At 42.6% G+C, this 22,432-nt stretch overlaps 1 protein-coding gene across 2 annotated transcripts in view; it reads left to right on the forward strand.

The window, feature by feature from the left end:
- Positions 1–22,432, forward strand: part of itfg1 (integrin alpha FG-GAP repeat containing 1) — a 257,780-nt gene that overhangs the window by 60,033 nt on the left and 175,315 nt on the right. For both annotated transcript variants that reach the window (XM_059651685.1, XM_059651684.1), the window contains exon 5: positions 19,802–19,896. In XM_059651685.1, the coding sequence (XP_059507668.1) occupies positions 19,802–19,896 (95 nt within the window). The remainder of the gene's footprint in view (positions 1–19,801; positions 19,897–22,432) is intronic.

Below are 22,432 nucleotides of genomic sequence, written 5' to 3' on the forward strand. Positions count from 1 at the left end.
ACAATGCATCAGGAATGTGTGCTGAAAACCATGCCTACCCTTACTGTCAAGCACCCTTCACACCCCTTCCTCATGGACTCCAGCCCACGATTTAGAGACCACTCTGTCTCACCTGTCACCTAAGTCACTCCAGAATCTTTGCATCTCCTAGGGTGCATTGCCAACTGCTGTTACCACTTCCCAGTGGCAGTGGCTGTGACACTGCCTAGGTCATGCATGACCCAGAGACTGATTTCATGTACCTTCTAACTTGTATCTTGACTCTTTTTATCTTGCGTGTATGTATATTAAACTTCTCTTTCTGCATTTAATAACAAAAGAATGAAGTTTTTAGTTAGGACAAGAAAGCCTCGTTAAATTATCTCCTTTTTAAAACAAAAGTTCATTTAGTATGGGGAATGATTCCCATAAGGGAAAAGATTTTTAAATTAACCCGGTTGCGACCAACTAAGTAACCCAACTAATAAACAAGGGGTAACGGGAACTGCAGATGCTGGAGAATTCCAAGATAATAAAATGTGAGGCTGGATGAACACAGCAGGCCAAGCAGCATCTCAGGAGCACAAAAGCTGACGTTTCGGGCCTAGACCCTTCATCAGAGAGGGGGATGGGGAGAGGGAACTGGAATAAATAGGGAGAGAGGGGGAGGCGGACCGAAGATGGAGAGTAAAGAAGATAGGTGGAGAGAGTATAGGTAGGGAGGGGATAGGTCAGTCTAGGGAAGACGGACAGGTCAAGGAGGTGGGATGAGGTTAGTAGGTAGCTGGGGGTGCGGCTTGGGGTGGGAGGAAGGGATGGGTGAGAGGAAGAACCGGTTAGGGAGGCAGAGTCAGGTTGGACTGGTTTTGGGATGCAGTGGGTGGGGGGGAAGAGCTGGGCTGGTTGTGTGGTGCAGTGTGGGGAGGGGATGAACTGGGCTGGTTTAGGGATGCAGTAGGGGAAGGGGAGATTTTGAAACTGGTGAAGTCCACATTGATACCATATGGCTGCAGGGTTCCCAGGCGGAATATGAGTTGCTGTTCCTGCAACCTTCGGGTGGCATCATTGTGGCAGTGCAGGAGGCCCATGATGGACATGTCATCTAGAGAATGGGAGGGGGAGTGGAAATGGTTTGCGACTGGGAGGTGCAGTTGTTTGTTGCGAACTGAGCGGAGGTGTACATTGGGGAAACCAAGCGGAGGCTTGGGGACCGCTTTGCAGAACACCTCCGCTCAGTTCGCAACAAACAACTGCACCTCCCAGTCGCAAACCATTTCCACTCTCCCTCCCATTCTCTAGATGACATGTCCATCATGGGCCTCCTGCACTGCCACAATGATGCCACCCGAAGGTTGCAGGAACAGCAACTCATATTCCGCCTGGGAACCCTGCAGCCGTATGGTATCAATGTGGACTTCACCAGTTTCAAAATCTCCCCTTCCCCTACTGCATCCCTAAACCAGCCCAGTTCGTCCCCTCCCCCCACTGCACCACACAACCAGCCCAGTTCTTCCCCCCCCACCCACTGCATCCCAAAACCAGTCCAACCTGTCTCTGCCTCCCTAACCTGTTCTTCCTCTCACCCATCCCTTCCTCCCACCCCAAGCCGCACCCCCATCTACCTACTAACCTCATCCCACCTCCTTGACCTGTCCGTCTTCCCTAGACTGACCTATCCCCTCCCTACCTCCCCACCTATACTCTCTCCACCTATCTTCTTTACTCTCCATCTTCGGTCCGCCTCCCCCTCTCTCCCTATTTATTCCAGTTCCCTCTCCCCATCCCCCTCTCTGATGAAGGGTCTAGGCCCGAAACGTCAGCTTTTGTGCTCCTGAGATGCTGCTTGGCCTGCTGTGTTCATCCAGCCTCACATTTTATTATCTTCTAATAAACAAGGGGAGCCAGTTCACTGTCCTCAGCATGGACTCGAACAATTTAGAGAGCCCTAACGAATTGGGGAATCCTAGCTGGGAACTGGTCATTATAGCTGACAAGTGGCAAGTAACATTCATATCACAAGTTCCAGATTAGATTAGATTCCCTACAGTGTGGAAACAGGCCCTTCAGCCCAACAAGTCCCCATCGCCCCTTTGCAGCATTCAACCCAGACCCATCCCCCTATAACACACACCCCTGAATACTATGGGCAATTTAGCATGGACAATCCACCTAGCCTGCACATCTTTGGACTGTGGGAAGAAACCGGAGCACCCGGAGGAAGCCCATGCAGACACAGGGAGAATGTGCAGACTCCACACAGACAGTTACCCGAGGCTGGAATCGAACCCGGGTCCTTGGCGCTGTGAGACTGCAATTCTAACCACTGAGCCACCGTGCCGCCCAATAAATAAGGCAGTGATCATTTCCAACAAGACAGAATCTGACAATCCTGTGTTGATGTTCGGTGGCATTACCATCAGTGAATCCCCATTATCTGAATCCTGAGAGTTCCTATTTTCCAGAAACTGGTTTGGACTTAAATACAACATCTACAAAAGCAGGTCAGAGGCTAGGTATACAGCAGTGAGTAAATCATCTCCTGTCATCCAAAGCTTGTCCACCATCCAAAAGACACAAATCAGAAATGTGATGAAATACTCCCCATTATCCTGGATGAATGCAGCTCCAACACAACTCAAGAAGTTTGACACCATTTGGACAAAGTTGTCCGCTTAATTGACATCACACCCACAAACATTCACCCCCTCCACCACCAATGTACAGTAGCAACCCTATGTACCATACAGAAGATGCACTGCATAAATTCTTCAAGGCGCCTTAGTAACTTCCGAAGGTGCTGTCTACCTACAAGGCAGAGACAGCAGATATGTGGGAACGCCACCATCTATAAGTTAGCCTCCAAGCCATTCATCATCTGTCTTGGAAGTATATCACCATTTCTTTATCATTGGTTAATATCCTAGAACGCCTTAATGGTGTTTATGGGCAGTGGTCCAAAAAGGCAACTCAGCATCACATTTCTGGCAGTGAGTGATGAGCAATAAATGTTGGCTAGCCAGTGACTCCAATGTCCCCTTGAATAAAGAAGTTAGCAATCTGTAATCTGGCTAAATCAGCATGTGTGTGTTGAACATGAAGTAAATAGGTTTATTTCTATGTTTTTATGCTTTTTAACAGTTATCTGCTTCAATAAAACACGAAAACACTGTAGGAATCCCAAGCTTATTTTATCCTGACTTTATGCATGAATCTTTTTCCATCAAACAAGTGAACGAGCTGGAGTTTTGGCTGTTTGACTTTTTTACTAATATAATTATGCATGTTCTTTATTGTCAAGTTCCCAGTTGTAGGTATGCAATCAGGAATTAATAGTAATATTTTACAGCACCACTGCAGTCTTAAAACAAAAATATGTAACATTAAACTGTCACTGCAGTAATGAAGGAAGACTGTGTATTCCCAAGGTGTTTTATTTTGAGACATGATGAAATAAATCTCCTTGCTTAGGTGGCTTAACAAGGTCTGGTGTTATTTTTAGAAAAAGGGCAAAGTGTTTGTTGTGCAATCCAGGCCATTATTTAGTGTTCAACCAAAACATACAAAGTGATATTTATCTAATTGCTGTTTACAGGACTTGTGTACATGCATATTAACTATGGGTTTTCCTATGTTGCAAAAACAATTATACCTTAAAAGGCTTCCCTTACTATGAGTTCTTTAGTACATCCTGAAGGTGATGTAAAGATTTATTTTTTGGCTTAGTTATCTTTCCTTTTCTGAGACAGTTCATAAATAACATGCAGTTCACCATTAAGGATATGAATGATCTTTATTCCTTCATGAGTTAAGCATCTGCATAGGATGTAAGCACCAACTCCGTGATAGTGACAATGTTGCTGGAAAAAGAAAATGGGAAATTATAACATATGTAGTGTCTCCAATGGATTTGATTCACAGTCAGAGCAGAAACTCAGATTTGTGTTGATGCAGTGTGCTGCTAAGTCAAAAGATCAGCATTGCTTTGGTAGTGGTATTCTTGGAATCCAAGGAAAAATATCTTCTCCTTCAAGATGCAATATACTTGAGCCCTACTTTTAAAATGTTAGTGTGCTGCTACACATCAGAATTTAATAATGAAGGTCAAGGCTGTTAAGCAAAAGAATTCATTCCAAATGAAAAGTTGTAATTTAGAAGTCAAAAACCTCACCTTCCCCACACTATTTCCACAAAACCTTGCTTACACTTCATTTACAGCCCTGTTTTATTGTGGCCAGAACTAACTTAGCAAAGATATATTGCTCATGAAGATCAGCCAGAATCTAGACTTGGCTAAAAAATAAACTGGGTTTGGCTTCATAGTGTTATAATGTTGACCAGTAATCTAATCAAGTTACTTTATCAGGAGTTTTATACTGTGCGGAGAAATTATTTTCTTTGGTGATGGAACCCAAAACATGAAGACATAAAGATTAGGGGCATGCCATTTTTTTCTTTAATCATTCATGGGATGAGGGTGTTGCTGGCTAGGCAGCATTTATTGCCCATCCATAATTGCCCAGAGGGCAGTTAAGAGTCAACAACATTGCTGTGGGCTGGATTTACATGAATGCCACCAGTTAAGGAAGGCAGTTTCCTTCCCTGAAGGACATTAGTGAACCACATGGGTTTTTCCCCAACAATCGACAATGGATTCACGGTCGTCATTAAACTCTTAATTCCACATATTTATTAGATTCACATTCCACTATTTGCCATGGCGGGATTCAAACCCAAGTCCCCAGAACTTTATCTGAGTCTCTAGATTACCAGTCCAGTGATAATACCACTAGACCATCGCCTTTCTTACTTTTAGGAGTAAGGTCAGGGAATTGCATTTTTTGTGCAGTCTATCGTTTTGCAAAATTTATTTACTTTATTTGATAGAGAACTCATCGGTATAAGTGATTTAAAATAAGTATATTTCTGTAGTACCTTAGATGTCTTGAGACCTTGGAGTGCAGGTTCATTGTCCCTTCAAAGTGGAGTCGCAGGTAGACAGGGTAGTGAAGGAGGCATTTGGTACATTTTGCCATTATTGACCAGTGCATTAAGTATAGGAGTTGGGAGGTCATGTTGCAGCCATACGGGACATTGGTTAGGCCACTTTTGGAATACTGCATTCATTTCTGGTCTCCCTGCTATAGGAAGGATGTTTGTGAAACTTGAAAGGGTTCAGAAAACATTTACAATTCAATAGCCAAAGTACTTTTCCCTAGTGTAAGGGAGTCAAAAACTAAAGGGCGTAGGTTTAAGGTGAGAAGGGAAAAAAATATTTAAAAGGGACTTAAGTGGCAGTTTATTTATGCAGAGTGGAGCATTTGTGGAATGAGCTGCCAGAGGAGGTGGTGAAGGCTGGTGCAATGACAACATTGAAAAGGCATCTTGATGGGTACATGGATAGAAAGGTTTTAGAGAAATATTGACTAAACGCTAGCAAGTGGAACTAAATTAATTTAGGATATCTGGTCAGCATGGACAAGTTGGACTGAATGATCTTTCTCTGTGCTGTACATTTCTATGATTTCGGGAGATGCCAAATGTTTCCAGATGGGAAAATATAGCAACCAGTTTGCCCCTACAAGATCCCAGAAATAGAAACATGTCAAATAATCATATGGGTATTTTTCTTAGAATGCAATAGTTGTTCTTTTGTGATGTCATGCCATAGAAAATCACAGTATAGAAAGTCGCCAATGAAAATTGCATTTCAGGGAAATCTCTGTAGAAAATCACTATACTGTATGGTAGAAAGTTTGTTATCCAAATGTGGCCCACTATTCATTAGTCGTGTTATAGCCAATTCACGTCAATGAAGCACACGTTATCAGTAACTTGATGTTTGCTGATGAATGTTGCCCTGGGAAAGCCTCCTGCTGTTCTTCAAATAGTGCCTGAGAGTGTTTTACTGTCTACATGACAGAATCTTGGCTTAATATTTCAGCAAAAAGGTGGCTCCTCTTACACTGCAAAATTCCAACTGTCCTGCATTTGAGTGTCAGCTGATTCAGGCTCAGTTCGTAGAATAAGGCTTGCACCCACGAACTTCTTATTTAAATATGAGAAAGTAATCACTTGGCCAAGGCTGATATCTGTTGATACTGTTATGATCTCAGCGATAGAATACTAAACATGTGAATCTTTGTAATTTTGTTAAAGTATAAAGTGCACTGTAGATCTGAAGTTAAGATGATAAGCAGCAGGATTAAATTGAAAAGTCAATAAAATCTTATTACACGAATTTGAACAAAATGAACATATTTAATAATCACTAAATAAATGCACTGTTCAGAAAAGATAATGATTCTAAATTATATTATTATATCATTATTTGCAACTTAGATCAAACGTTCAGCATTAGTGAGGCCAATGTAAGTTGTGCTGACGACTTTGTTGAAATGGTGCGCCAAAGATAGTGCTTTAAGTGGCGGTGCATTCAAACTGGATACTATCTGGACGTTATAGGAGCAAAATACTGTAGTTGCTGGAAGCAAAAATGCTGGAATTCACAGCGGGTTAGGCAACATCCCCTGGAGAGAAAGCAAATTAATGTTTCTAGCCTAGATGACTCTTCATTGGAGCTGCAGCATTTTCTTTTTGTTTATAGTACTATCCAGACATTTGACACTGTGGATTCCCAAATCTCAATAAACTTGTGTTTTATGTTACAAGCGGTTCCAAACCTTCTTTCCAAAATCTAGCCTTGGACTGCCTCAAAAACTATTCACGCTGTCGTATTTCCTTTTCTTCTTCCAAGATCAAGTTTCTCCACAGCTTCTACTTGAGTGCCAATGGCCTAGTGCAATTGTCATTTGACTAGTAACCCAGACATCCAGGTAATGTTCTATGGACTAGCGTTCAAATCCCATTGGAATTTAAATTTTAATAAAATTGTGCAATTTGAAGTCTATTGATAACAATGAGACAACATTGTTGTCAACCAAGTGAGTTATTACTAATTATGGCCCGCACCTGATTCCAGAGCCACACAATTACAGCATCCCCTACAGTGTGGAAATAGGCCCTTCGGCCCAACAAGCGCACACTGACTCTCAGAGCATCCCATCCTGACCCTAACCCCGATAACCTGCCTAATCTACACATCCCTGAACACTTTGGGGCAATTTAGCTGGGTCAATCCACCTAGCCTGCACATCTTTGGACTGTGGGAGGAAACCCACACAGACACAAACACCACACAGACAGTCATTAGAGGGTGGAATCGAGCACCGTTCCCTGCTGATGAGGCAGCAGCGCTAACCACAGAGCCACCATGCTGCCCTCACAATGTGATTGACTTTCTTCTGCCCTCTGAAACCGGATGGACCATCTGGCATAAATGAAGATGACAACGGAAAACACAGCTCTGTCAATCCTGAAAAGTCCTACTCATGAAATTAGTGCCAAAATTGGAAGAGCTGTCTTACACACTAGTCAATATATAGTTATACTCTTGGAATCAGACCTTCCATACAATGTCTGAGAGAACACCATCACCATTCCTGGCTATGTCCAGCAGCAGTGGTGGCGCAATTGAAATGGAGTTTCCCTAGAAGTGCTCAGCATTGATTTTGGACCCCTTCTCCAGAGATTGCCGGCATCATTAAATGCTAGTCTTTAGCCAGCTCAATTCACTCCGCCTAATATCAAGAAATGGTTGGGAGCACTGGATACTGCAAAATCTATGGGTCATGACAATATTCCATCAAGGGTACGGAAGATTTGTGCTCCAGACATTGCTGCACCGCTAGAGAAGCTGTACCAGTACAGTTACAACAGTGACACCTGCCCAAGAATTTGGAAAATTGCCCAGGTATTTTGTGTACACGTAAAGCAGGACAAATCCAACATAGCCAATTACTGTCTTTTCAGTTTACTCTCGATCATCAGTGATATGATGGAAGGTTCCAACAATTGTGCCATCAGGCAGCACTTGCTTAGCAATAACCTGTTAGATTTCGGTTCCACCATGGTCACTTAAGTTTATTTCTTTATTCATTCAGAGGATGTGGGCATTGCTGGCTAGGCCAGAATTTATTGCCCATCTCTAAATGCGCAAAGGCAGTTCAGAGCCAAACACATTGCAGTGGGTTTGGTGTTACGTTTAGGCCAGACTAGATAAGGATGTTAGTTTCCTTCTGGAAAGGACATTAGTGAGTCAGATGGGTTTTTGCCAGCCGACAATAGACTCACCAGATTCTGAGTTTCAGATATTTGAATTTAAGTTCCACCATCTGACATGGTGGATTTCAAACCCGGATCCTCAGAGCATTATCTCGGTCTCTGGATTAACAGTCCAATGGCAATACCACTAGGCCATCACTACCCCTTCTGGCCTTAGTACGGACTTGGTTAAAATATGGTCAAAGGAGTTGAATTCCAACTATATGGCGAAAGTGACTATGCTTGACATCAAGGCCACATTGGGGTGTGTGTGTGTGTGTGTGTGTGAAATGTAAGCATCTCAGCTTGCTGTATTCTAATTTTGATTAATTATTTTTAGTGACATACTTGATGTTAAATTAGAAGTAATCTTTCACTTTTTTATATTAAAAAATCTACTGTTATCACCACTCCCATTCACATACCATCCTGATTTAGACTTCTAGTATTTTCTTTCTTGCATAGTGAATTAAGATCTCAGAACTGGGCAGCATGATGGCTCATTGATTTAGCAGTGTTGCCTCACAGTGCCAGGAACCCAGGTTCAAATCCAGCCGTAGGTGACAGTCTGTGTGGAGGTTTGCATGTTCTCTCCTGTCTGCGTGGGTTACCGTCAGGTGCTCTGGTTTCCTTCTACAGTCCAGAGCTGTGCAGCTTTGGTGGATTGGCCATACTAAATTACCCGTTATGTTTTGGGATGTGTATGTTAGGTGCATTAGCCATGGGAAGTGTAAGTTAAAGGGATGGGTTAGAGGAGCGGGTCTTTTTGGTATGACTTTCAGAGGGTTGGTGTGGACTTGTTGGGCCAAAGGCCCTGTTTCCACAGTGTAGGGATTCTGTAAACTCTACCCAGCGGCAGTGTGAAAGTCCCTTCACCACAGGACTAAGTTCAAAAAGAAGGATTAGTCCTACCTCTCCATGACAGCTAATGATTGACAGTGAATGCCGACTTTACCAGCATGCACACAATTTGAAAATTCCTGTGATTGTATAGTTAACTTTAACATCGGTTCTTGAAAATATTAATGCCTATTATAAAGGATGCATTTGCAGAGTGTTTAGAAATACATAATATGATCAAGAAGAGTCAGAGTGGCTTTGTGAAGGGGAAATCAAACCAGTCAAATGTACAGGAATTCTTTTTGAGGAGGTAACAAAGCAACAAAATAAATGAAGTATGGCACAGGAATAGGCCCTTCAGCCCTCCAAGCTTGTGCCTATCATCATTGCCTGACCAAACTTTTAAAAAAAAACTTTCTACCCTTATTTGGTCCATATCCCTCTATTCCCTCCCTGTTCATGTAATCATCCAGACTCCTCTTAAATGTTGCCAACGTGTCTGCTTCCTCCACCACCTCTGGCAGCGCATTCCAGGTTTCTACCACTCTCTATGTGAAAAACTTTACTCGCACATCTCCCTCAAACTTTTACCCTCTCGCCTTGAACCTGTGCTTCCTTGTAATTGAACCCTGGAAATAAGCCTCTGACTATCCACCCTATCTATGTCTCTCATAATTTTATAGACCTCTATCAGGTCTCCTCTCAGCCTCGTTCTTTCCAGTAAAAATAATTCTAGTCTTTTCAATCTTTTCTCATAGCCAATGCCCTTGAGCGGGCAACACGCTGGTGATCCTTCTCTGCACTTTCTCCAAAGTTTCCTCGTCATTCTGGTAATGTGGCAACCAAAACTGCACACACTACTCCAAATGTGACCTACCAAGGATTTTATATAGCTACAGCCCATTTTTCCAACTCCTGTACTCCATGCCCTGGCTGATGAAAGTAAGCATGCTGTATGCCTTCTTAATCACTGGCCACCTGTATTGCCACTTTTAGGGAACTGTGGACTTGCACACCCAAATCCATCTCTATGTTAATGTGCCTAATGGCTCTCTTATTTACAGTATAATTCACACCTAAATTTGATCCTCCAAAATGCATTACCTCACATTTATCTGGATTAAACGCCATCTGTCATTTCTGTGTCCAAGTTGCCAATTAACCATATCCTGTTGTATCCTTTCACAATCATCGGCACTATCAGGAACTCCACGAAACTTTGTGTCATCTGCAAACTTACTAATCAGATCACCCACATTTTCCTCCCAATCACTTACATATGCTATAAACAACAGAGGACCGAAGACTGATTCCTGTGGAATGCCGCTAATTACTGATCTCCATTCTGAAAAAGATCCTTCCATTGCTACTCTCTATCTTTTATGACCAAGCCAGTTTTGTGTCCATGTAGCCAGTCCACCCTGAATCCCCTGTGATTTTAGTTTTTGTACCAATCTGCTGTGTGGGACTTTTTCAAAAGCCTTACTAAAATCTGTATAAACTACATCCACAGCCCTTCCCTCATCAATTATCTTTGTTGCCTCTTCAAAAAATTCAATCAAGTTGATGAGGCGTGACCTTCCCCATATGAAACCATGTTGCCTGTTGCCAACTAGCCCATTTTCTTCCAAATGTGCATTTATCCTGCACCTCAGTATCTTCTCCAAGAGCTTCCCCACCACAGGTGTCAGACTCACCAGCCTATAATTTCTTGGATTATCCCTGCTCCCTTAAAGAAAAGGGAACAACATTGGCTGATCTCCAGTACTTTGGAACATCTCCTGTGGTCAAAGAGGATGTGAAGATATCTGCTAATGCCCCAGCTATTCCTTCCCTAGCCTCTGTCAGTCACCTACGATAGGTCCTGTCTGGCCATGGGGACTTGTCTACCTTAATGCAATTTAGGATATCTAAAGCTTCTACCTTTTAATATATTGACATTCTCTAAAGTATTCACACGCTCATCTCAGGAAATTGGTACTCACTGCAATTGTACCTGAACTGGAGGGGACACCAGTATTCTGGGTGGGAAGTTTGCTAGAGCTTTTTGGGAGGGTATAAACTAGTGTGGCGGGAGGTGAGAACCGGAACAACAGCCCCTAAGTACATAGTCTCTCCTTTGAACAGAGTCCAAGATGTGCATAGCGTAGAGTAAGAGCAGGCAGAGGGAGCACACAACATCCAGAGGGACTGGCGGCCTGAAGTGTGTTTACTTCAATGCAAAAAGTATAACAGGTAAGACAGATGAACTAAGAGCATGGATTATTGCATGGAATGGTGATGTTATTGCCATTACAGTTAAAGGAGGGGTAAGACTGACGGCTTAACATTCCAGGATATTGTTTTAGACAGGAAAGAAAAGGAAACAAAGAGAGTGGGGAGTTGCATTGCTGATTAGGGATCACATAATGGCTGTGTTGAAGGACGATACATCGGCGGATCCTTGAAGTGAGGCATTATGTGTGGAAGTCTGGAATAGGATGGGTGAAATCACACTGGGAGTTTCCTATAAGACCTCCCCACAGCCCACATGAGACCGAGGAATTGATACGTAGTCAGATATCAGAAAGGTGTGAGAAAAGTGGGGTAGTTGTGGTGGGTGACTTCAACTCTCCTCTTATTGACTGGGATTCCCTTAGAGCCACGGGCTTGGATGGAGAGCAATTTTGTTAGATGTGTCCAGGAGGGCTTCTGAGACAGTTTATTGACAATCCAACCAGAGAGGAGGCCATATTAGACTTGGTACTAGGGAATGAGCTAGAACAGGTCATCACTGTTTCAGTAGGAGAGCATTTTGGGCTTAGTGCCCATAACTTCATAAGATTTCAAGCAGCCATAGATGAGGACAAGAATGGCCATCATGTGAGAGTGTTTAATTGGGCAAGGACCAATTACATTCATATTAGACAAGAACTGGGGGGGCATGCATTAGGAGCACTTATTTGAGACCAAATCTAAGTTTGGCATTTGGTGGACTTTTAAAGACCAGTTAATTATAGTGTAGGACATACATGTCCCTGCAAAACTGAAAGATGGAAATGGTAGGATCCAGGAACCATGGATGACAAGTGAAATTACAAACTTTTTCAAAAGGTAAAAGGAAGCATACAGTGGGCCTAGGCAGCTATAAACAAGCAGGATAGATAAAGGTAAAGCAGAGCATGTTATATATTTAGATTTTTCAAAGATGTTTAATGTGGTGCCACACATTAGGACACTTAATAAGGTAAGAGCTCATGGTTTTGGAAATAGTGTATATGAGCATGGATGGAGGATTAGCTAACTAATAGATGACAGAGTTGAGATAAGTGGAGCAATTTCAAGTAGACAGCCTTGGAGCACTACAAGGGATCAGTGTGGGAGCTGCAGTTATTTACAACATGGTTGAGGAAAATGAATGAACTATAGTCAACTTTGTGAATAGCATGAAATTAGCTGGGAACGCAAGTGGTGATGCTGATACAGTCTTAGAGATTTGGGAAATTTAAGAGAATGGGCAAGAACTTGCCAGAAGGAATATAACATGGGAAATATAAGGTAAAACACTTCAGGAAGAACAGAACCACTAGATATTATTTAAAAGGAAAAAACTGTAGAAAGTTAAAACACAGGGATTTGGGATCCTTGAACATGGATGACAAAAAACTAGCATTAATTAATGCTTCAGTCACCTTTAGTGAGTGATAGAGAAGGCAAATGAAATATTGTTTTGAAAAGGGATGGAGTGTTGAAGTAGAACATAGAACAGTACAGCCCCTTCGGTCCACAATGTTATGCCAATCTTTAAGGTCTATCTAACCTCCATTGCTACCTTATACTATCATCCACAGGCCTATCTAATAGCCGCTTAAATGCACCAATGAGGCTGACTCCATTACCCTCTCCGGCAATGCATTCCACACCCCTACCACTCTGAGTAAAGAACCTTTCTCTGACGTCTCCTCTGTACCTGCCTCCACTCACTTTAAAACTATGCCCCCTCATCATAACTACCTCCACCCTAGGAAAAAGTCTCTGTCTGTCCACTCTATCTATATCTCTGGTCATTTTGTACACCTCTATCAAGTCACCTCTCTTCCTTCGTTGTTCTAAAGAGAAAAGCCCTAACACACTCAACCTTTCCTCGTAAGACCTTCCCTCCATTCCAGGCAACATCCTGGTAAACCTTCTCTGCACCTTTTCCAATGCTTGCACATCTTTCTTGTAATGAGGTGACCAGAACTGGACACAATACTCCAGATGTGACCAAACTAGGCTTTTGTATAGCTGGAGCATAATGTCACGGCTCTTGAACTCATCCCCTCTATTCGTGAAAGCTAATACACCATACGCCGCCTAAACAACTCTATCCACCTGGGTGGCAGCTTTCAGGAACTGTGGACATGAACCCCAAGATACCTCTGCTCTTCCACACTGCCAAGAATCTTTCCATTAACCCTGTATTCTGCTTTCAAGTTGGTCCTTCCAAAATGAATCACCTCACACTTTTCAGGGTTGAACTCCCTTTGCCACTTCTCAGCCCAGCTCTGCATCCTATCACTCTTCATTTGTAATCTAGAACAGCCCGCCACACTGACCACAACGTGACCCACCTTTGTATCGTCTGCGAACTTGCTAATCCACCCTTCCACTCCTTCATCCAAATCATTATAGAGTCTTGATAAAATTACATGAGGCACAAGCCAGACCACAACTAGAATACTGTGAAGAGTTTGGGCATTTATCTAAGAAAAGAAATATTTGAATTGGAGGCAGTTCCGAGAAGATTCATTAGACTGGTACTAAGTGTGGAGGGACTGACTTACGGGTAGAGGTTGAGTAGGATGAGCCTGTACTTATTGGAATTTAGAACAATGAGAGGCAGTCTTATTGAAGTATACAAGATTCTTTGGGGGCTTGACATGGTAGTTTTGAAAAGGTCATTTCCCTGTGGGCTTCTTTCTTCACAAAGGGCTGTCGAGGCTGTGTCATTCTGTATATTCAAGGCTGAGGGAATCACATTAATAATCAGTGAGGGAATAGCACTTCTAATCAGTCAAGGAATCAAAGGCAGGAAAGTGGAGCTGGGGATTATCAGATCAGCCATGATCTCATTGAATGGTGGTGCAGATTTGATTGGCTAAATGGCCTCCTTCCTATCCTCTGTTTTATGGTCGTATCTCCTACACATAAGAAAGCTAACACCACTGTTTGATCTACAAGTGTGAACTGCAATTTTACATCACTTATCATCTTGATTCCTAGCCTTCCTCCATTTTGACTTCTCTCTTGCCACAGTGTTTCAGTGAAGTTCAACACTGGACAGAGGAACATCATCTCTTCTGTGTCTCAATTCTAGAGTGTTCTGGACTCAATTTTGAATATGTAACCTCTGTGTCTCCATTTTGTTATTCCCATTGCTGACTTGTTTTTCTTTTCATCTTTTCATCCTGCATTCAGATGGCTGCTGTATAGGTATTTGTGGTGAAACCAGCAACACAAGAGATTTTCTTCATTAGAGTAGCAGATTTTGGACTATTTGATTATCACTGTTCTTTAAATATTACAATAGTGTGCTTGGACCTCAGCTACCAACAAGAGAATTTTATTTCACAAGTTCAACTATTTTATACCAAAATAAAATAAATAAAACCTAAATGGGCTTCAGTTGCTCATGAATCCCAAAGTTGGCTGACATAACAGGAAGTAGAACTTTAAATTTCACATTGAAAATTACCATTAATATGGAATATGTAACTGATTTAGAACATAGAAAAGTACAGCACAGTACAGGCCCTTCACCCCACGATGTTGTGCCGTGGAATAATCCTAATCCAAGAATAAAATAACCTAACCTACATTCCCCTCAATTCACTGCTGTCCATGTGCATGTCTAGCAGTCGCTTCAATGTCACTAATGACTCTGCTTCCACGACTTCCACTGGCAAAGTATTCCATGTGCTCACAACTCTCTGGGTGCTTTGAGAAGGTGGTGATGAGCTGCCTTCGTGAACTGCTGCAGCCCATGTGCTATAGGTGTCGTAGATATTGTCTGGTTCTTTACATGATTCCAAGGTACTCACAAACAAGTATATCTTTTCTATTCCATATCTAGTCTCATGATAGTGTTTTGACTGTCACTGCCAATGAAATGCCTTGCACTTTGCAATGCATTATATCATGTTAGTCAAACCAACAATCTTGCTAAAGTACCACCTCATAAATTCATGGTGTGATGAAGTGACCTATTAAATAATTGCTTTATTTCACAAACAGTAAGCAATACTAATTGTGATTGTGTATAATGACTTTGAGCTTACTTTGATATAGAGTTGTATTAATATTAGGCATGTCATGGACACAAGTTCAACTGTAGTTGCAGTAATGACAACGTACATTTCTGTGTTCAGTCAGAAACTAACAATGAATTAAATTTGGATATTTGCAATGCTCAAGAAGGCTGCATTTAATGGTGCTCCTTTCAAAGTAGTTTCCCTTCATGTTGCTAAGCTGTTAGGACTAGAAATGTAGATGGCTGTCACAAGATTTGTTTTAACTTTGTTTGCTATAGTACTATACCTTACTTGAACTAATTGATGCCGTATTGGCATGACCTCTCCTCCTTTCAGACTTGAGCTCACTCCCAGTCTTCCACCTTGCAGCCGCTTTCTACGCTGCTCCACTGTCCAAGGCCTTTAGTGGAAAGCCCCCATCAACAGCAACACCTGGGTCCACAGTGCACCAGCCACAACTGAGCTTGGTGTACCCTTGTTCTCCTGTGCTTCACGGAGCACTGACTACGAGTAATCTCATCAGCCTGTATCTCCCCTTTGAAAACCCCAACCCTCAACAGTGGCAAAACAATGCCGGGAGGACAGCCAAACTCTACCTGACAAAAGCGTCAACATTCTCCAAGCCCCAACTTGAACAAATCTCAACAATTACAATCCTCCAGAAGAACCCTGGCATGTTGATCACCGTCACAGAGGAGGAAATGCCAATGATGCACCAGCATCTGGCCAGCCTGGGTGAGGAAGGCCAAGAGGAGCAGCTTTAAGCAGTGGCCCAAGCATATTCTGGAGGCAGTGTCAGCCAGCAGGAAGGTGCTGCAGACCCTTCATATAAATTCCTCTCAGAAACAGGTAACAGACCCATGTGCATCCTGGAGACCATGGCTGAAATGTAGCCTGGTACAGATACTAGGCAGCCCACACATCTCCCCAAAACCCAGAGGGTCCACGACAGCAGGTGAGCACTTTGCAGAAAGAGAGGAACAAGTGTAACTGGTATCTACAGGGGAACCTCCCTGCTGGTGATCGTTCGGAAAAATAATTGCCAAGGCCGCCCTCAACTGTCTCCTCCCTGTGGCAGAAGTAACTCCTTCTGGAATCACAGTGCGGCTCCAGTCATGGAGGAACATAACGGACGTGATTTTTATTACACAACTGCACAAGAAATGCAGAGAAGAGACCTATCCCTGTGTATGGCTTGCCTCAGTCTTCCCCCACAGAATGTGCAGCTCTCCACTCCCTCCATTCCAATCTCAACCTCACCATAAAACCTGCCGACAAGGGAGCCGCAGTTGTAGTGTGGTGCAATGACCTCTACATCACTGAGGTTAGGCGCCAACTCTCCGACACCACCACCTACTGCCACCTTGATCATGACACGACCTCTGACCACCAAACCACCATTTCCCAAACCATCCACAACTTCTTCACCTCAGGTGACCTCCCACCCAAAGCCTCCAACCTCATCATTTCCCAACCCCACACCACCTGTTTCTATCTCCTTCCCAAAATCCACAGACCTGACTGCCCTGGTCAATTCATTGTCTCCACCTGCTCCTGCCCCACTGAACTTATCTCCACCTATCTTGACTCCATTTTCTCCCCCTTAGTCCAGGAACTTCCTCCCTATGTCCGTGACACCACCCACGCCCTCCACTTCCAACAAAACTTCTATTTTGCTAGTCCCCAACACCTCATCTTTACCATGGATGTCCAGTCCATATACACCTGCATTCCCCAAGCACATGGCCTAAAGACCCTCCGCCTCTTCCTGTCCAACACACCCAACCAGTCGCCCTCCACCGACACCCTCATCTGCTTAGCCAAACTTGTCCTCACCCTCAACAACTTCTCTTTCAATTCCTCCCACTTCCTTCAGACAATGGAGGTGGCCATGATTACCCGCATGGGCCCAAGCTATGCCTGCTTCTTTGTAGGTTACGTGGAACAATCCCTCTTCTGTAGCTACACTAGCTTTAAACCTCACCTCTCCCTCCATTACCTTGATGACTGTATTGGCACCGCCTCATGCTCCCATGAGGAGCTCAAACAGTTCATCCACTTCACCAACACCTCCCACCCCAACCTCAAGTTCACCTGGACTATCTCTAACACCTCTCTCTCCTTCCTGGACCCCGCTGTCTCCATCTCTGGCAACCACCTGGAAACCAATATCCATTTCAAGCCCACGGCTACCTAGAATATACCTCCTTCCACCCACATTCCTGCAAAAATGCCATCCACTGTTCCTAATTATTTTGCCCCTGCCACATCTGCTCCCAGGATGAGGTATTCCACTCCCGAACATCTCAGATGTCTTCTATTCAAGAAACCCAATTCCCGTGCTCCCCGCCCCACTCAGTGGTCGAGAAGTCCCTCGACCGGATCTCCCGCATTTCCCGCAACTCATTCCTCTCACCCCCCTCGCTGCAATAACAACCAAAAGAGAATCTCCCTCATCCTCACATACCACCCCACTAAAGTCCAGATCCAACGCATCATCCTCCAACACTTCTGCCACCTGCAAACCGACCACACCACCAAAGACATTCCCCACCCTTGTCAGCTTTCCGGACGGACCACTCTCTCCTTTAGTCCCTTATCCACTCCACACTCCCCTCCAACTCCACCATACCTGGCACTTTCCCCTGCAACCGCAGGAAGTGCTACACTTTCCCCCACACCACCTCCTTCACCGCCATTCCAGGCCCCAAGAAGACTTTCCACATCAAGCAGATGTTCACTAGCACATCTGCCAATGTGGTATACTGCATCCGCTGTACCTGTTGTGGCCTCCTCTACATCGGGGAAACCAAGCGGAGGCTTGGGGACCGCTTTTCAGAAAACCTATGCTCGGTCCGCACTAAACAACTGCACCTCCCAGTCGCGAACCGTTTTAACTCCCCCTGCCATTCTTTAGATGACATGTCCATCATGGGCCTCCTGTAGTGCCACAATGATGCCACCCAAAGGTTGCAGGAACAGCACCTCATATTCCACTTGGGAACCCTACAGCCCAATGGTATCAATGTGGACTTCACAAGCTTCAAAATCTCCCCTCCCCTGACCACATCTCAAAACCAGCCCAGCTCGTCCCTGTCTCCCTAAACTGCCCGTCCTCCCAGCTATCCTGCTGTCCCACCTCAAGCCCCACCCCCATCTCCTCCCTAGTAGTCTCATCCCTCCCTCTTGACTCCGTCCTCCCTAGACTGACCTATTCCCTCCCTAACTCCCCACCTACTCTCACCTTTACTGGCTCCATCCCCACCTCTTTGACAAGTCTGTCTCCTCTCCAGCTATCCACCTATCTTCTCCTCTATCCATCTTCTATCCGCCTCCGCCTCTCCCTATTTATTTCAGAACCCCTTTCCCCTCCCCCATTATTGATGAAGGGTCTAGACCCGAATCATCGGATTTCCTGCTCCTCTGATGCTGCTTCCAGCTCTACACCTTGTTAGCGCACAATCGGCATAGTCCTTTTTAATTAAGTTGTGGTACTTTGTCAAGGAAGGCCATAAAGAACCTAATTCCAGTTGTAACATTGGCCACAACGTAAATCGATGCTTCAGGAAAACATTGGTTTCATATTCCTGTAAGTGACCTTAAGAGAATTTTAAGTGACACCCTGTAATAGAAAACTGAATATGCTGTGGGTAAGTTGAGTTTGTTTAGACTCAGCTTAATGCTGGAGCTATCATATGCCAGTCTAGGAGTTGAAGTCACAATTCCCTTAAACTTTATTGAGGTGTTCGAGAAAGGGATTCTGGTGAGTACTGTGCAGGAATTGCAGTCGGCATGTGTACAAGGAATGTTGTTTATTCTCTTTGAAACTTTTACAAAAGACTGTTTTGAGTTTAATAAGAGTATGCTTTTACTATATATTCCTCTATATAGTGAATATGTTTATAAGTAAAATGGTTTCTTCTATTTTGTCCTCATTCGTTTTGCTTGGTAGATTTCTGTTGGATTGTTATAACAAAATCTACAACAATACGTGCTTCTGTCTCAGAGTACATTATTAACACCAAAATGAAGAAAACTGTGATCCATCAAACGAGAATTGTATCTAGGGCCTGACTTGTCTGATGAAAACATTAGCTGGGATCATAACAATAACCAGATATGACCTGTGGGCTAAGATCTTGGGAAATGGTTGGCAGTTCAATTGCCTCAACTTCATGTGGGTTGTACCTGGCAGAAAGATCTTGGCTGCCTCTCTTCTTTTCCCTGTCCTGCTGCACTGCACAGGCATTACCAGAATGTGGCAAGGAATGAGATGAGCCTAGATTCTGCCTACAGTCTATCATTGCTGTGTTGTGCCTATCAGAGGAAACATAACAATCGATTTCCTGTTGTTCCTTGGATGCTTTCAGAATGAATAAACTGAGAATTGTCTATTCTGTATTCTTGGAACAGCCCATAAATATTTACCGTCTTACTTGTGAAGACTGAAGCTATTATTCATGTTACTGGTCTTTTCTGATCCATTTTCTCATGCATCCCAATATAAGGTGATGCCTTGTCATAACTTTGAAAATGATTTTTTTTTCCAGAAATCAAACATGGTATTCTGCATTGGATTCAGACATTCAAATGTATATACCTCATTCTCATGCTTTTATTGACCTTAATAAAGACTTCACTGCAGGTAAGGTTGCTGAATTCTTCCAGTTAATAAAAAACAAAATTTAATCTATCAATTTTAATGACAATATTTCATGGGAATAGTTTCAGTGCTGTAGAATTCAATAGACATGTTTAAGGCTTGGGTATGTCAGTCAGTACAATGCATTTTCAATATTATTACATCACTGTAATACTTGGGGCATTTTTTTTTTCCAGAAATGTTACTTAATTTTGATAGAGTGCCCTGTAACTATTTGTAGGAAACACTAGAATCTATATTACAGTCTTCATGTATAAAATTAATCTTCAACAATAGTTCATTTCGTGTCTCCCTTGTCCCAAACTGTTTCTTGGAGATGCTGCTGGTCAACTCTTCCTTTCTCTCTCTCTGACTGCCACTGCACAGACATTACCAGAATCTAGCAAGAAATATGATGAGCCTAAATTTTGGCTACAGTTTTGATCTATCATTACTGTGTTGTGTTTATCAGTACGCAATGATTTCCTGTTGTCCCTTTGGTGCTGAGCATCTTCAGTCAAAATTTTCATGCCTGCACAGACACCCTCGCTCAGAAACTAAGATATCTGTACGCACTTAAAAGTAAGCCCATCTCAAGTGCTTAATTATATTTTTCAACCAAGCATGATTATTATCTTGGCTGTTAGATGTAGAATTGGGCTTGCATGATCTCTAAGTATGTGATCTGCCATTTCTTTTTCTCCCTTTTGTAATTACCAAATAGACAGAAGCCCACAACAAACAAAAAATCACACCACATTCTCTGATGCTTTAAGTGTATAAACAGAAAGTGAAGGCGGTATAGAGGGTGAAAATTGAGAGATTTGGCCATTTCACTGCAAAATTGAATTGAAAGACAACATATCATATTGCTGTTGAGGAGCAGGGGCCGTTACCGGAGTTGATTAGGGTAGAGATAATGAGATGGATGAAATGTTAGGTTTAGGTTGGCTGGATCAACATTCAGCTGGGCCATATAAGTTGCATATGCTGGAACATTAGTATGTTTGTTTTATTTGTTAGAAAGAAAACTATGCCTAAACTGCAATGTTGCAACAAGCATGCAGAAATATAGGCATTCACTATACAACATTAACAATGCTGCCAAGATCCCCTTTTAATATTCAAAATAATTGCTGTTGGGTTGAACAGTTGTAAAGTGTTATATGTTGATATCATTATTGGTGATTAGTCACTGACTTTTTTTATTTGTGTTTTGGTTGTTTAACATACCGTGGTGAGTTGAATCTTGACTGAAGATATAGTAGTTTTTCTGCAGCACTGGCTTTAATATCCCTAGTTTAGGAAAGGGAGAAATATTGCAAGGTTCTTCTGCCTTATCCAGTAATCCTCAATTGAAGTAAATGTTGAGTGAAGGCAGGTTTGTCTCGTCTTCAGTTGACTGTTGAGTAACAAGTAGTGTAATGACATTCCACTATAAACAATATGGTAAACAAAATTTTTGATTTCAAAGACATGGAATTTTTATTTTTAAGAGTGATAGAAAGGGAATTTTGAGAGTTTACGTCAATTATAATGAGATCTAGTATCATTTTCTCGTGAAGTAAGAAAGACTGGTCTTTGAGACCTGGTGTCCTTGACCTGGAAGCTGAAGAAAAAGGAAAGAAATTAAGAAAGAAGCCACATGGCTGGCAGTCAGAGAGCTCCACACTGATAAACTGGGAAAGAGTTCATTGCTCTTGTAATGGCACAAGACACATGAAGAAAAAGTAGACTGGCAGAAAGAGGAACACAGTTCTTGAGGAGAAACAGGAAACCACTCAGGAAGAGATGAGTTTTTTTTACTTTTTTGGCGAAAGAAAGGTGTCAGAAGCATTCTGAGGTACTCTGTGAGCTGAGAATGTCTAATAACTGAAAAGCTATGTGAATAGCTCAGAGGTGCTAATAAAAGGTAGATGTTTTCCCAGAAGTGTCCATGCTGTAAACTGGGGTACTATTGGTTGTTGATTTGAAAAATGATTCTGGAAAGCTGATGTGAATTTAACAATTTGAAAACATAATCACTGTTCCTGATTTTTTTTTGAGAACCCAGCAATGTGGTGTCAATAAAATATACTATAAATAGTGTCTAGTCATCCAGAGTCAAGGGTTCAAATCCTACATGGCAATCTTTGGAATGAAAATCAATTAATAAATCACAAATTGGAAGAAAGCCTCGATAATAGTGATTGTGACTGCTGTTATTAATTGTAAAAATCAATCTAGTTCACCTAAAAGCCTCAGGGAATGAAATGTTATTCTTACCTGCTTTGGCCTGCATATTGTGATGTATTGTGTGTAATTTTGTATACCTTAATGTCATTTATTTTTGTATTTGGACTATAAGTAGGGGTGTGTCTGTGTATATATAAAGAGGTTTAATAATTAACTTTTCAACAGTCTGAAGGTATGATTTTAATTTGGTATGTCCCAAAGAGCAATTGCCTTGGAGCCCTCCCAGAGTGATTCCATGAGCTTTTGTATTGAGAGTTTTACAGTTGGAGAGTGGAAACTTTGAAAAGCATTAGTTTGCTTCTGG

This window comes from Stegostoma tigrinum, chromosome 16, assembly GCF_030684315.1.
Source record: "Stegostoma tigrinum isolate sSteTig4 chromosome 16, sSteTig4.hap1, whole genome shotgun sequence".
NCBI lineage: Eukaryota > Metazoa > Chordata > Chondrichthyes > Orectolobiformes > Stegostomatidae > Stegostoma > Stegostoma tigrinum.